The following is an 11,776-nucleotide window of genomic DNA, read 5'->3' on the forward strand; positions in this document are numbered from 1 at the left end:
TGCAACTTTCCTGTTTTATTGAATTTGAGTTTATCTACAACTCAACCTTGTAACAGGTACTATATAAACCTAATTATAATTTGTTTTGAGGGGATTCAAGTGAGAGAACCTGAAAAAGAGAAAATCAATCAAATAACTCTTTGTAAATCACACCGTTGATATCATACACTCAATAATGTAATAGTGGACACATATTTTGCATTATAAGCAACCGAACCACTTTAAAAAGTCTTCTTGTTTTATATTAATTATTGCATATATATCTCCATCGTTGATCCATAAGAATTATGCACGCATCTTACGTGGTTCTAACAACGTCAATCACGTACTTTTAGTTGATGTAAATCATTGCATCAACAATTTGGTTTCATACTTTATTATTGATTCTGATTGATTTAAATTTAGTTTTTTTTTTTTAAACTACAAATATAAAGCTTTAATGTAAAAGTATGGAAAAAAAAATGAATTTTTTTTATTATGATTTTATCCTTACTTAAACCTGAAAATTGGTGCTAAAGACAAAAATAGTAGGGGTTAAAATGACTTCCCTTATCCAATTTCAAAACCCAAATCACTTATTCAGGCTCGGCCCAAATTCTATTATTATTTATTCAGGCCTAGCCCAAATTCCATTGGATAGATAGATCCAGCTTTAGTAACGTCTTGACATTTTATCCATGTGGCAACTGGTCAATGGAAGAGTTCATCTACATTCCAAAGACCTGCGCACACGTGATCGTTAAAAAAACCCTACTAAACTCATCTTTATACCTTCTTTCTCGTCTTTCACTTTGCTTTAGCTGCCGCAACCTCTCGCCATCTCGGGCTCCTCTGCTTCTTCTTCATCTTACTTTGCTTAAAGGTACGTTCATAACTGAGTTGGGTTGAGATGGGTTTTATGTTTAATTGTTATTCGAGGCCTTAGATGATGGAAAATCTGAGATCCAGTGTTATGGGATTATACTTTTTGTATTGTTATACAGTTTCTCATCAACCAAACAGAGCATAGTAGTGGGATTTTTTACTTTTTAGTGAGAATATTACTTGAATGCGTGAAATATCTGGGAATTATAAGAATATCTTTTTTTGGGTATTAAATATAATTTTGTTTTAATGTTATCTGATGCATTGATTTGCGGTTGGGTTGTTGCTGTTCTTGCGGATTGAAGATCATTGGCGTGTTTGGTTGCAGAAGGCTGTTCAAAGTTAGGAATTTGTCTTCTGGAAATTGAAAATATTGTTGCATTGTTTCTGTTTTCGGATCTTTCTCGGCTTCTTGCTTACTTTTTAATTATTTTTAGTGATACATAAAACTTAACTGGTAAACAGGTGGATAATATTGAAAATATTGTTGCATTATTTTTAGATGTTATTTTGATTTTTTGAAAATTTTAGATGAAGTAAACTGGTTTCATTAATCTTACAGTAGCTCAGTAGGTCATGTATATTTGTATATTTTGATCGGTTATTATGATTTTTGTAAAATTTTATAGGAGGAAAAGTGGTTTTATTAAGCTTAGTTGTGTGTTCGTACGAAATAAGTCAGTACTTAGTACAGTTGTTTATCAATGGTAGTTTATAATTTATAACCTCCTGATTTCTTTCTTTTTAACATGTTTTTCTCGTCTCTTAAATTGGGCATAGGTGTCTTTCTTTTCAAGTTACAGTTTATAATCTGAAAACTCCTGGTTCTGCTTTTTCCTTGCCATATTGTGGTATGAAGAACATCATCTTACTCCTTGCAGGAACAGCTAAATCTCGGAGATGGGTCGTGTACGTACCAAGACTGTGAAGAAGTCCTCTCGCCAGGTGATTGAGAGGTACTACTCTCGAATGACCTTGGACTTCCACACCAACAAGAAGATCTTGGAGGAGGTTGCCATCATCCCTTCAAAGAGGCTCCGTAACAAGATTGCTGGGTTCTCCACCCATCTGATGAAGAGGATTCAGAAGGGTCCAGTTCGTGGCATCTCATTGAAACTGCAAGAAGAAGAGCGTGAACGCAGAATGGACTTTGTCCCTGATGAGTCAGCCATTAAGACTGATGAAATCAAGGTTGACAAGGAAACCCTAGAGATGCTTTCTGCTCTTGGCATGTCAGACATGTCTGGGCTTGTTGAAGTTGAGCCACAAACTATGATTCCTCCTCCAGTCTTCGGTCGGGGTGCTGGAGGACCTGGTAGGAGGTTCTAAGGTAATTGAAGTTTTGTGGGTCTTTCAAGAATGAGAAGTTTAGATGTTCTTTTGATTCACACTTCTTATGTTTTTTATGGATGATTTCGTGACTAGTTTTGTTCATGGTTTTAAGATGGAAATTTAGTTAAACTTGAATTTGGCAATGACACTTTAGTTGATCTGTTGGATTTGTCTGGTCATATTATATTACATAACATTTTTGGCAGATGTGCTTGCTGAAGTTAATGTGTGAACCTTTGAATTGTATTGTTGAGAGGAATATGTTGTGGATTTGCATGTATGTCAATGCGGGGTAGAACTCATTATAAAAGTTCAGCCTCTAATCAAGTAATATTGACGGATCATTGGACATCTTTTCTCAAATGATGCATATATTTTCTTCCTGGTTAAACTATTGGAGAATAACTCTACATAATTCTTGCTATACCAAATTGCATCAATTACTTGGTACCACAAGTTGTTCCCTAGATACTGCAAAGTGCAAACCTCAGTTGTGTTTCTTTTAAATCCGAATGGAACAATATTAGGTTATTTCATAGTGGCCATTTTTAGAAAATATCACTGTTCTTACTTTCACTTTGTCAAGTGTCTGCCAATCTGTTGATCTGAAAGGCATGTATTATGCACGGCTGTCTACTTCTTGAATCATCTCACCAAGGTCTTCCTACAAAATTGTAAACTGCATAGTTTTAGGTGAAAGCCTTTCTATTTGTAGCAAAATTTGTCATACAAGTTTTTGACTCGGAAATTTTCTTCTACTTTCCAGCATTAACAAGTTAGTGAAGCCTCGAGCTCAATTGGCTATTCATTTAAGAGACTGGTAAATACAGGTTGCATTCTCTAATATTGAAATCATAAATAGAGAAAACAAGTTAACTACACTTAGTGAAGCCTCCACAATATCAAATCAAATGAAGTACGAACTGGCAAGAGTATTCTGGGGAAAATGTTGCGTTATACACTCCAAAGAAGTGTTTTCAAAATATTTTCTAAGAAAATAAAATTGATATTGATAAGTGAAAAGTGCTTTTTTTTTTTTTTTTTTTGGGAAACACTCTCAACTATAATCTAAGTCTACAAGGTTGGTTCACCGATAATTATAGATATCACACTTTAATTTCTTCACAGATTTTACATTTTCTAAATCAATCAGGACATTGTTTTAAAACCTGGCTCGTGAAGAGACCCAGTAAGGCCATTGGATCTCGGGTTGACCGGTTAAACCGGTGGTTTTCGGTGATCTAAAAAAGTTTGATATCTTGCAAACACACCCCTGAAAAATGTCATAAATCCTTATAAGTTTAAAATCTAGCAAATACACCCTTGTTATCGGTTTGGATTTTTATTTTTTTTGGCCAAATTTTGGCTAATAGGCCAAAATTCAATATGACACCACCACCTACACTACTGGCCTCTACTTTACAAAACCCTTCTAACCTTAGAATTAGGTAGCCCCCCGTTCGTTGACCGTGACTTGTTCATTAGGTTGAATTTTTCGACCAAATTCCGGTGTCCAAAATTTAATTCGACATTACCCCTTGAACCACTTGCCTCCACTCTACAAAGCTCCTTTAACCATGGCACTAGGTAGCCCCTCATTTGTCGGCGATCAATTTAGGGATTTTGTAAACAATGGAAAAATGATAACCTAGATCAAAGAGGTTGTCGGGTCCCAGTCGAACTGGCCGGTCTGGGTTTTAGAACAGAGATCAAAACATAATCTTCTTATATATAAAAGGAAAGTTTCATCATGAAACATAAGAAATAGATACAAAACCTACTGTCATTGTACATACATACAAGAAATTCATGAAACATAACAAATAGATATGAAATTCATGAATGAATTATGAAACACAACAAATAAATATGAATGTGATACTCATATTCGAAAACAATTGGGCCGAGCCTATTTTCTAACTGTTTTTTGGGCCTCAGAAGCCCAATTGTACCAATGTACACTAATCTATAAATACAAAATTTTTCAAAAATCAATCCTAAAAGACAACCACGATGGATAACATTTTATCACTCTCCACCTCATACTTCCCTCTCACTACTCCCTGCCACCCCACAACCTCACCCACCACTTCCCTCTCTTTCTCCCTCAAGTCGCCTCCTCCACCGCCACCGTCGCCACCTCCCGAGCCACCCCACAACTCCTCCAACCTCCGCCGCCCTAAATCTCTCAACCCAACCCCTAAGAAGAAAATATTATCTAACCCCCTCAAAAACCTCATAGATTCCACCCAGGTCCCTATCAATAATCCCCTTTCTCTCTCTGCCAAACTCCGCCTCTCCAGCAAACTCTCCCCACCTCCACCACCTCCGCCACCTACGCCGCCCTCATTTCACAAAACCCAAGTGGAAAAAAACGAAATTTCAGAAGAAGAGAATGAACACTGTTCTCCAGAAACAGAGTTTCGGCAGAAAGGAAAGATATTTGTGGGAAATTTACCGAACTGGATTAAAAAACCCGAATTGACGGAGTTCTTCCGACAGTTTGGGCCGATAAAAAATGTGATTTTGATAAAAGGGTATAATGAGTTTGAGAAAAATGTGGGGTTTGGGTTTGTGATTTATGATGGTCTGGTGGCTGAGAAATCGGCAATGGATGCGGTGGAATTCGATGGGGTGGAGTTTCATGGTAGAGTGTTGACAGTGAAGCTGGATGATGGGAAAAGATTGAAGTCTAAGAAAGAGCAGAGAGTGAGGTGGGTGGAGGGTGTGGATGAAGAGGAATTTAGGTCTAACTGGCATAACGAGAGGGAGAGGGACAGGAGGGAGTTTCGAAAGGCGGTGGAGACACAGCCGGAGAATTGGCAGGCGGTTGTTAGTGCTTTTGAGAGGATTAAGAAGGTATAGTTAGTTAGTGTATCGAGTTTTATTTTTAGGAATTTTGAAGACTAAGATATTATTGGCATTCATTTCATGAGCTGTTTTGTTTTGATGTATGTTGAATTTGTGGTAAAACTATTTTTCTATGTTTATTTGTTTATTTATTGTTATAGACCATTGTGTTAATAGTTAGTATGTGAACACTGAATTTGACAGTGAAAAGAAATAATTGTTTTCGTTTGTACGGTACTGTGAAAACATTATAGTTTATAAGTTAGTTGATTTGTGTATATAAATGTACTAAGTCTTAGGACTGGAGAGTTTTCTGTTTCTTCCTTGCTTTTTCCTAGAATATTTAGGTTGAGTTTTGACAACACAGTCAATTCCTTTGATGAGAACATAACATGATGGTTTAGTATTTGTCTGCGAAATATTGAGTTTAAAGTAAAAATTAATGTTAATATATTTGTCAAACATGTTGACTTATTTCAATGTTTCTCTTTCGTTGTACAAGCCTTCAAGAAAAGAGTTTGGTTTGATGGTGAACTATTATGCAAGACGAGGGGACATGCATCGTGCACGCCAAACTTTTGAGAGCATGCGAGCAAGGGGGATAGAACCAAACTCACATGTGTATACAAAGTAATAACTTTTAAATTGTGATATATCCTAGCTTTCACACAACTTAATGTATGAATCAACCTAGTTTTTAGTTTCTTCTGCATTATAGCTAATTTCTCTTGTTAGAGCCCTTCAAATGGAAACATTTGTTTTGGTAAAATGTCTTGAATGCAAAGTTTGCTTTACTGGTTGATGAGTTTGATTGTCTTTAAATGATTTTGGCGAAGACATGTTACATTTATGTTAGAAATATGATGAGATTCCTTCAATGTGGAAATTGTAGTAAACTAGTGAGCTGATTATGTGTCAGTATAATGTCTAGATACCTTCTATTGCTTGTCTTGTTATTTGCATTTTTTTTTTTTTTTTTGTAATTATCTTCAAAATTGGTACATGATTAGATCTGATTAAATCTCACCTGAGTTTACATAGTTGCTTTCTCTCAGTTTCTAGAGGATATGTGCAGTGAATTGTCCCCCTTCAAAATTTAAAGTAGTTTATTTCATGCAGCCTTGTTCACGCTTATGCAGTTGGTAGAGACATGGAAGAAGCAATATCGTGTGTTAGGAAAATGAAGGAAGAGGGCATTGAAATGAGTTTGGTGACTTACAGTATAATTGTGGGGGGATATGCTAAAATTGGCAACACAGAGTAAGTAACTCACATTATTTCCTCCAAATGTGTTTTTTTTTTTTTTCTTTTTTTTAAATTTTATTTCAAGAGTGCACTAAATGCTGGATTTATTACCTGCTAATGTGCCTTGATTTGTATTGTGTAGTTTTTGCGCCAGTTCTAACTGTACTAGGCTTTTTATTTATCTTTGTTTACAGGTTTTTGTTTCAGTTGGGTTTGTGATTATAAAGGAAAATTTGCATATTTACAATCTAATACTATCTGGTCTTGCTGTGGAAGAGCTGCAGGTTGCTGGTTTGAGGAGGCCAAAGAGAGACATTCAACTTTGAATGCAATCATTTATGGGAATATTATATATGCTCACTGGTGAGTATCAAGAATTATTTTTAAATCAATCATATTTTCTACTCTTATACATGTCCCAATGTTCTAATGTCAATGCTGTAAGTAAATAAGCTAAGATGAGGAACTTACTAACTTTACATTGCATTGGTTATTGTAGGTTTAATCATATCACTTCTGGATTGTATAGTAATGTGTTGACGTTATTTTGTGCCCAATGCTTTCCTTTTGCCAACCAAATCATCTTAACCCTAAATGTATGGAGGGACCTTTTGGATTAAATAAATGAAGATTCTTTTTGCTTGAAATTTGAAAAGAACAGATACTTTTTTAATTTTTATTGTATATGTCTATTGGATTAATAGATTGATTTACGCAAATGAGATGGATATGTAATGTTTTACTTTCTATATGACTTCTTCTCTACCTTTTGCATTCACTCACAGTCAAACTAACAATATGGACCGAGCTGAAGCCTTAGTGAGGGAGATGGAAGAAGAAGGTATAGATGCTCCTATTGACATATATCACACTATGATGGATGGTTATACAATGATTGGGAATGAGGAGAAATGCCTGGTTGTGTTTGATAGACTTAAGGTAAAAGTTCATGTGTGGATATAATTTTGTTTGAGGTGATTTATACAGTTCTGGTTTGTTAACGAGTCTTCAAACTGATAATGCTTTTGTCTTTTTGAGGATTTCTGGTCTGCTGTAGTGATACTGGATTAATTTCAATTGATCTTCTTCTTTTTCTTCTTCATTTTTTCATAATCTATTAAAAAGACCAAGTCTAGAAAGATTTTAAATTCAGAGTTTTGCTTCACTGGTTCTTGTCGCTAATCTACATATTCTAGACTACCAAGCAATCTTTCAGAGTGTCCCACCTAGATTAAGCTAGTATACACTGTGTTTACTCATACTGTTGTTGGGCCTTTGCTTACTAGGATGAGTTATTGGTTGTAATTGTTCAACATGATATCAGGTCAAAGTTAGTAATACCGCTTCTGCTTCATCAGCCTAATACTAGACGCCTCTTAAATCCATACCGAGACATGGAAACTAGCGGCTAGTTTAAATGGTTTTGTAAAGCATGGTGCTTAGAAATTTTTTCATAGCTAAAAGTCATGAACAAATTTCATTATCCAGGATGTTGATATATATGTCCCATGGAAAATGTAAGAATCTTGTTGATAATTAAAAATGAGAGCTTAGGATGCATTTATAGTTGTTTTTCCAAGAAATTACAACCTAAGGCGACTGAAAAATAATTGTAGCTTTTACTTGACTCTAATCATGGCAGTACATAATAGCATAGATAAGAGGAGAAAAGGGACTCAAATATGTGTAATAACTTGAGCTCAAGTAGCATCATTACAATAGCTGATTCATAGTAACCGTGTTTCTAAGACAAAATGCTCTGGCATCTATTATTTTATTGTCTGCCACCGTTCATATTTTCATTACATTAATTGTATGAATATGTTTGTATACTAACTACTTTTATAACTGTGCTGTAGGAATGTGGATTTACACCTTCAGTTATCAGTTATGGATGTCTCATTAATCTTTTCACTAAGGTATGCCTTCTCGTTCTGACATTTCAGGTTTCCCTGATTATCAAAAAGGAGCATTTATCTTCCCATTGCTGCACAGTACCTAGGGAAAGGTTATGCCATAACTTAAAGTGTTAGTGCTCAGATGATTGCATTGTAATTGTGTTGTGTTTGCTTTTGTACTGTTGTCTTCTCTCTCTATATTGTCCTCTCTCTGTCTCTGTAATAATAAAGAACTGCGAGTGGCTAAATTTTTTATGGATATGTTTAAGTACTGCTTCTATATACTTTGGTTGGAACATCTGTGACAACTTCGAAACTGGCTCACAATTTTATTACCATTTTTGTTATTGATCTAGTTTTTTTAGTTTATGGTGTCATAGGTCCATGCTGTAATAATCTTCTTGATACACTTTATCTTACTATTGGTGATCATACATTATTTTGAGAAAATTTATGCTGCTCTTTCAGATTGGAAAAGTTTCTAAAGCCTTAGAGGTTAGCAAAATGATGTTATCTTCTGGCATAAAACATAACATGAAGACCTACTCCATGTTAATCAATGGATTTTTAAAGCTAAAAGATTGGGCCAATGCATTTGCGGTTTTTGAGGATGTGGTTAAAGATGGTTTGAAGCCTGATGTAGTGCTCTATAATAACATTATCAGAGCATTTTGTGGGATGGGTAACATGGATCGTGCCATTCATGTTGTCAAGGAAATGCAGAAGGAAAGGCATAGGCCTACCACTCGTACATTTATGCCCATCATCCATGGTTTTGCAAGAGCTGGAAAAATGAAAAGTGCCTTAGAGATTTTCGATATGATGAGGAGAAGTGGATGCATTCCTACTGTACATACATTTAATGCCCTGATTCTTGGCCTTGTTGAGAAGCGTCAGGTACACTCTGATAAACTGAAAGTATGGGAGCTTATTTTGTCAAATATGAGATTATGTATATATAAGTAATGTTATTCTTCACTATCATGGAACATGCCACTGGAGCCAAATACTTTTATAGTGCACCCTGAAAACTTGTGTACTTTTTGTTTGATTCCTAATGCCTAGTTATATACACAACCCTGTGGCATGTGTCCTACATTGTATCAGACCTTCTCTGTCTTTGTAGTAGTATATTCTTATTGGCCATAACTGTATCATATGTGCTGTCACCTGGAATAATGATGGATTCCACCTGACTTGGAGACTACATGTTGAGTAAATTACTGTTTAACTCTTCCACCTGAAATAGTCTAATTTATAATTTATCTCTTGCAGATGGAGAAGGCCGTTGAAATATTGGATGAGATGACACTGGCGGGCTTAAGTCCTAATGAACATACATATACGACCATCATGCATGGCTATGCATCGTTGGGTGATACTGGGAAAGCATTTGAGTACTTTACAAAATTAAGAAATGAGGGTCTGGAGCTTGATGTATACACGTACGAGGCACTACTTAAGGCATGCTGCAAAGCAGGCAGGATGCAAAGTGCTTTAGCAGTCACAAAAGAAATGAGTGCTCAACAGATTCCACGAAACACCTTCGTCTATAACATATTAATTGATGGGTATGGATTGTTAATAATCACAGAATACAGAACAATTTAATCAAATTCATCAATTCAATCTCGGTTTCAGCTCATCACCCTTATTTTGGTGGATAATTGTATTATGATTGAACATTATATCTCCAAGTCTGTCACATATTTTCCTCAGAAGTTTTGTTGGTTATCTCATTTGTTTGTGGTGTCGGTCTCTTAATTCCAATTTTTTTTCCTATTTTCTTTCTTATGTAGATGGGCACGAAGAGGTGATGTATGGGAAACTGCTGACCTGATGCAACAAATGAAACAAGAAGGGGTTCAACCTGATATCCATACGTACACGTCTTTCATAAATGCATGTTGCAAGGCTGGAGACATGCAGGTATGGTTCTATATCATGTTGTTGACAATGATTTTCATACTTTCGCCATCTACTTGTAGATAGATTTATCAGTTATTCCATTTTGAACTTTTTAATTATGCAATTTATTTTAATTAGAATGAATTTTATTTTCAGAGAGCAACAAAAACAATCGAAGAGATGGAAGTTATTGGAGTGAAGCCAAATATTAAAACCTACACCACACTAATTCATGGGTGGGCACGTGCATCTCTTCCAGAGAAGGCTTTGAGTTGCTTTGAAGAGATGAAGTTGGCTGGGTTGAAGCCAGACAAGGCAGTATACCATTGCTTGATGACATCATTGCTGTCCAGGGCGACTGTTGCTGAAGCTTACATTTATTCAGGAGTGTTATCCATTTGTAAAGAGATGATAGAATCTGGTTTAACTGTCGACATGGGGACTGCAGTTCACTGGTCCCGGTGTTTGCGCAAGATTGAGAGGACAGGTGGAGAGATTACAGAAGCCTTACAGAAGACATTCCCGCCAGATTGGAACTCGCACCATTCTCTTGGAGCAAATTCCAATAATGATTCTGATGATGAGTCTGACATTATTGATGATGACAGCAACTTATATTTTGCTGGTGGGACCGATGAAAATGATGATCAAAATGATGACGAAAACGATTTTAAACAGAGGTTATTGCTTTAACTTGGAAGTTATATATGCTCTTCAGCATTGTTAATCTCAAGTTGTCAACACATCTTGTGTTTGCATGGGGCTGCCATTAAAGTATCTATTCCAGGCTCCTACAGCATCTTGACTTTTGAAGCTGAGGGTTCACAACGTTGAGATCTTATGGGTTTTGAGTGTTCATAGTTTGCGCAAAAGTAGAACTTGTGGAAGAGCTACTTAGTGAAGAACTGCTCATTGAAGAACTGGAGAGGTTTTGCTTTAAGCACCAGCTTCTTATTGTATAACGATCATGTAGATGGATCAAATAGTGTTTCACCCTGGAGGAAAACTGTGGCTTGCTTGCTTTACCACAAGATAGGTGTTCATTCAAGCAAATTTTGTAGAAAACTGATCTCGGTTGATATATCATGTTTGATCCAGAGGTACCGTCAAGTTTATTTCGCTATAATTTTCTTATTATTTTACCTTAGGAATATATTTCTAAATATGTTGTGTTTCGAAACTCCCCTAGCTTTAGCAATTCAGAGATGAACCTGTTGTTGCTAGCTACTTTTATTAAAGGATAAAGTAACATATTTGAATCCAGAAATTCCATAAAGTTTATTTTTAATTACCAAACGCATAACTTACATCTATATCAGCTATTAGAACAATTCTTCGGTGCCATTGATGCATGTACACCTAGCGGTGTCAGTCGAGTTGAGCTGCTGGCGAGCGGATTGAGCTCAGCTTGGCTCGGCTACAGTGTTGAGCTCGATTAGTTCAAAACTGGACTTGACTTGATTCTTATTACACCCGTCCAATAAAGGAGTGTGTGTTATACAACGTGTGTTGATGTGGTACACCCTCATGGAGTGGTTGTACGTTGTTATCAGGGAAGAATTATTCTATTAAAAGAGAAAAAAATGGTTGTAACATGAGAAGAGTTTGGCATGCATGAAGTCGGATCAGCCCATATTAATATTGTGTGTCATGACATTGATATAAGCCTTAAATCTTGG

At 36.0% G+C, this 11,776-nt stretch overlaps 2 protein-coding genes across 2 annotated transcripts; both read left to right on the forward strand.

Annotated features, from left to right (window-relative positions):
• The first annotated feature begins 736 nt into the window (after nucleotides 1–736).
• Nucleotides 737–2,466, forward strand: LOC116105723 (40S ribosomal protein S17-3). The gene is made up of 2 exons (XM_031392131.1): nucleotides 737–862; nucleotides 1,746–2,466. Exon 2 carries the CDS (start codon nucleotides 1,765–1,767, stop codon nucleotides 2,191–2,193), a length of 429 nt encoding a protein of 142 aa, XP_031247991.1. The 5' UTR covers nucleotides 737–862; nucleotides 1,746–1,764; the 3' UTR covers nucleotides 2,194–2,466.
• A 1,743-nt stretch (nucleotides 2,467–4,209) lies between these two features.
• LOC116105732 (pentatricopeptide repeat-containing protein At5g04810, chloroplastic) lies at nucleotides 4,210–11,358 on the forward strand. Its single transcript, XM_031392145.1, has 10 exons — nucleotides 4,210–5,055; nucleotides 5,549–5,676; nucleotides 6,166–6,306; nucleotides 6,568–6,654; nucleotides 7,077–7,230; nucleotides 8,151–8,210; nucleotides 8,658–9,086; nucleotides 9,465–9,760; nucleotides 9,989–10,118; nucleotides 10,254–11,358. Exons 1-10 carry the CDS (start codon nucleotides 4,210–4,212, stop codon nucleotides 10,788–10,790), a joined length of 2,808 nt encoding a protein of 935 aa, XP_031248005.1. The 3' UTR covers nucleotides 10,791–11,358.
• The last annotated feature ends 418 nt before the right edge of the window (nucleotides 11,359–11,776 follow it).

This window comes from Pistacia vera, unplaced genomic scaffold, assembly GCF_008641045.1.
Source record: "Pistacia vera cultivar Batoury unplaced genomic scaffold, PisVer_v2 Contig503, whole genome shotgun sequence".
Taxonomy (NCBI): Eukaryota; Viridiplantae; Streptophyta; class Magnoliopsida; order Sapindales; family Anacardiaceae; genus Pistacia; species Pistacia vera.

Coding starts and splice junctions, on each gene's coding strand:
- LOC116105723 (XM_031392131.1), top strand. CDS start 1,765: ATGGGTCGTGTACGTACCAAGACTGTGAAGAAGTCCTCTCGCCAGGTG.
- LOC116105732 (XM_031392145.1), top strand. CDS start 4,210: ATGGATAACATTTTATCACTCTCCACCTCATACTTCCCTCTCACTACT. Junction 6,307..6,567: donor GCTAAAATTGGCAACACAGA/GTAAGTAACTCA, acceptor TTGCTGTGGAAG/AGCTGCAGGTTGCTGGTTTG. Junction 9,761..9,988: donor TATAACATATTAATTGATGG/GTATGGATTGTT, acceptor TTTCTTATGTAG/ATGGGCACGAAGAGGTGATG.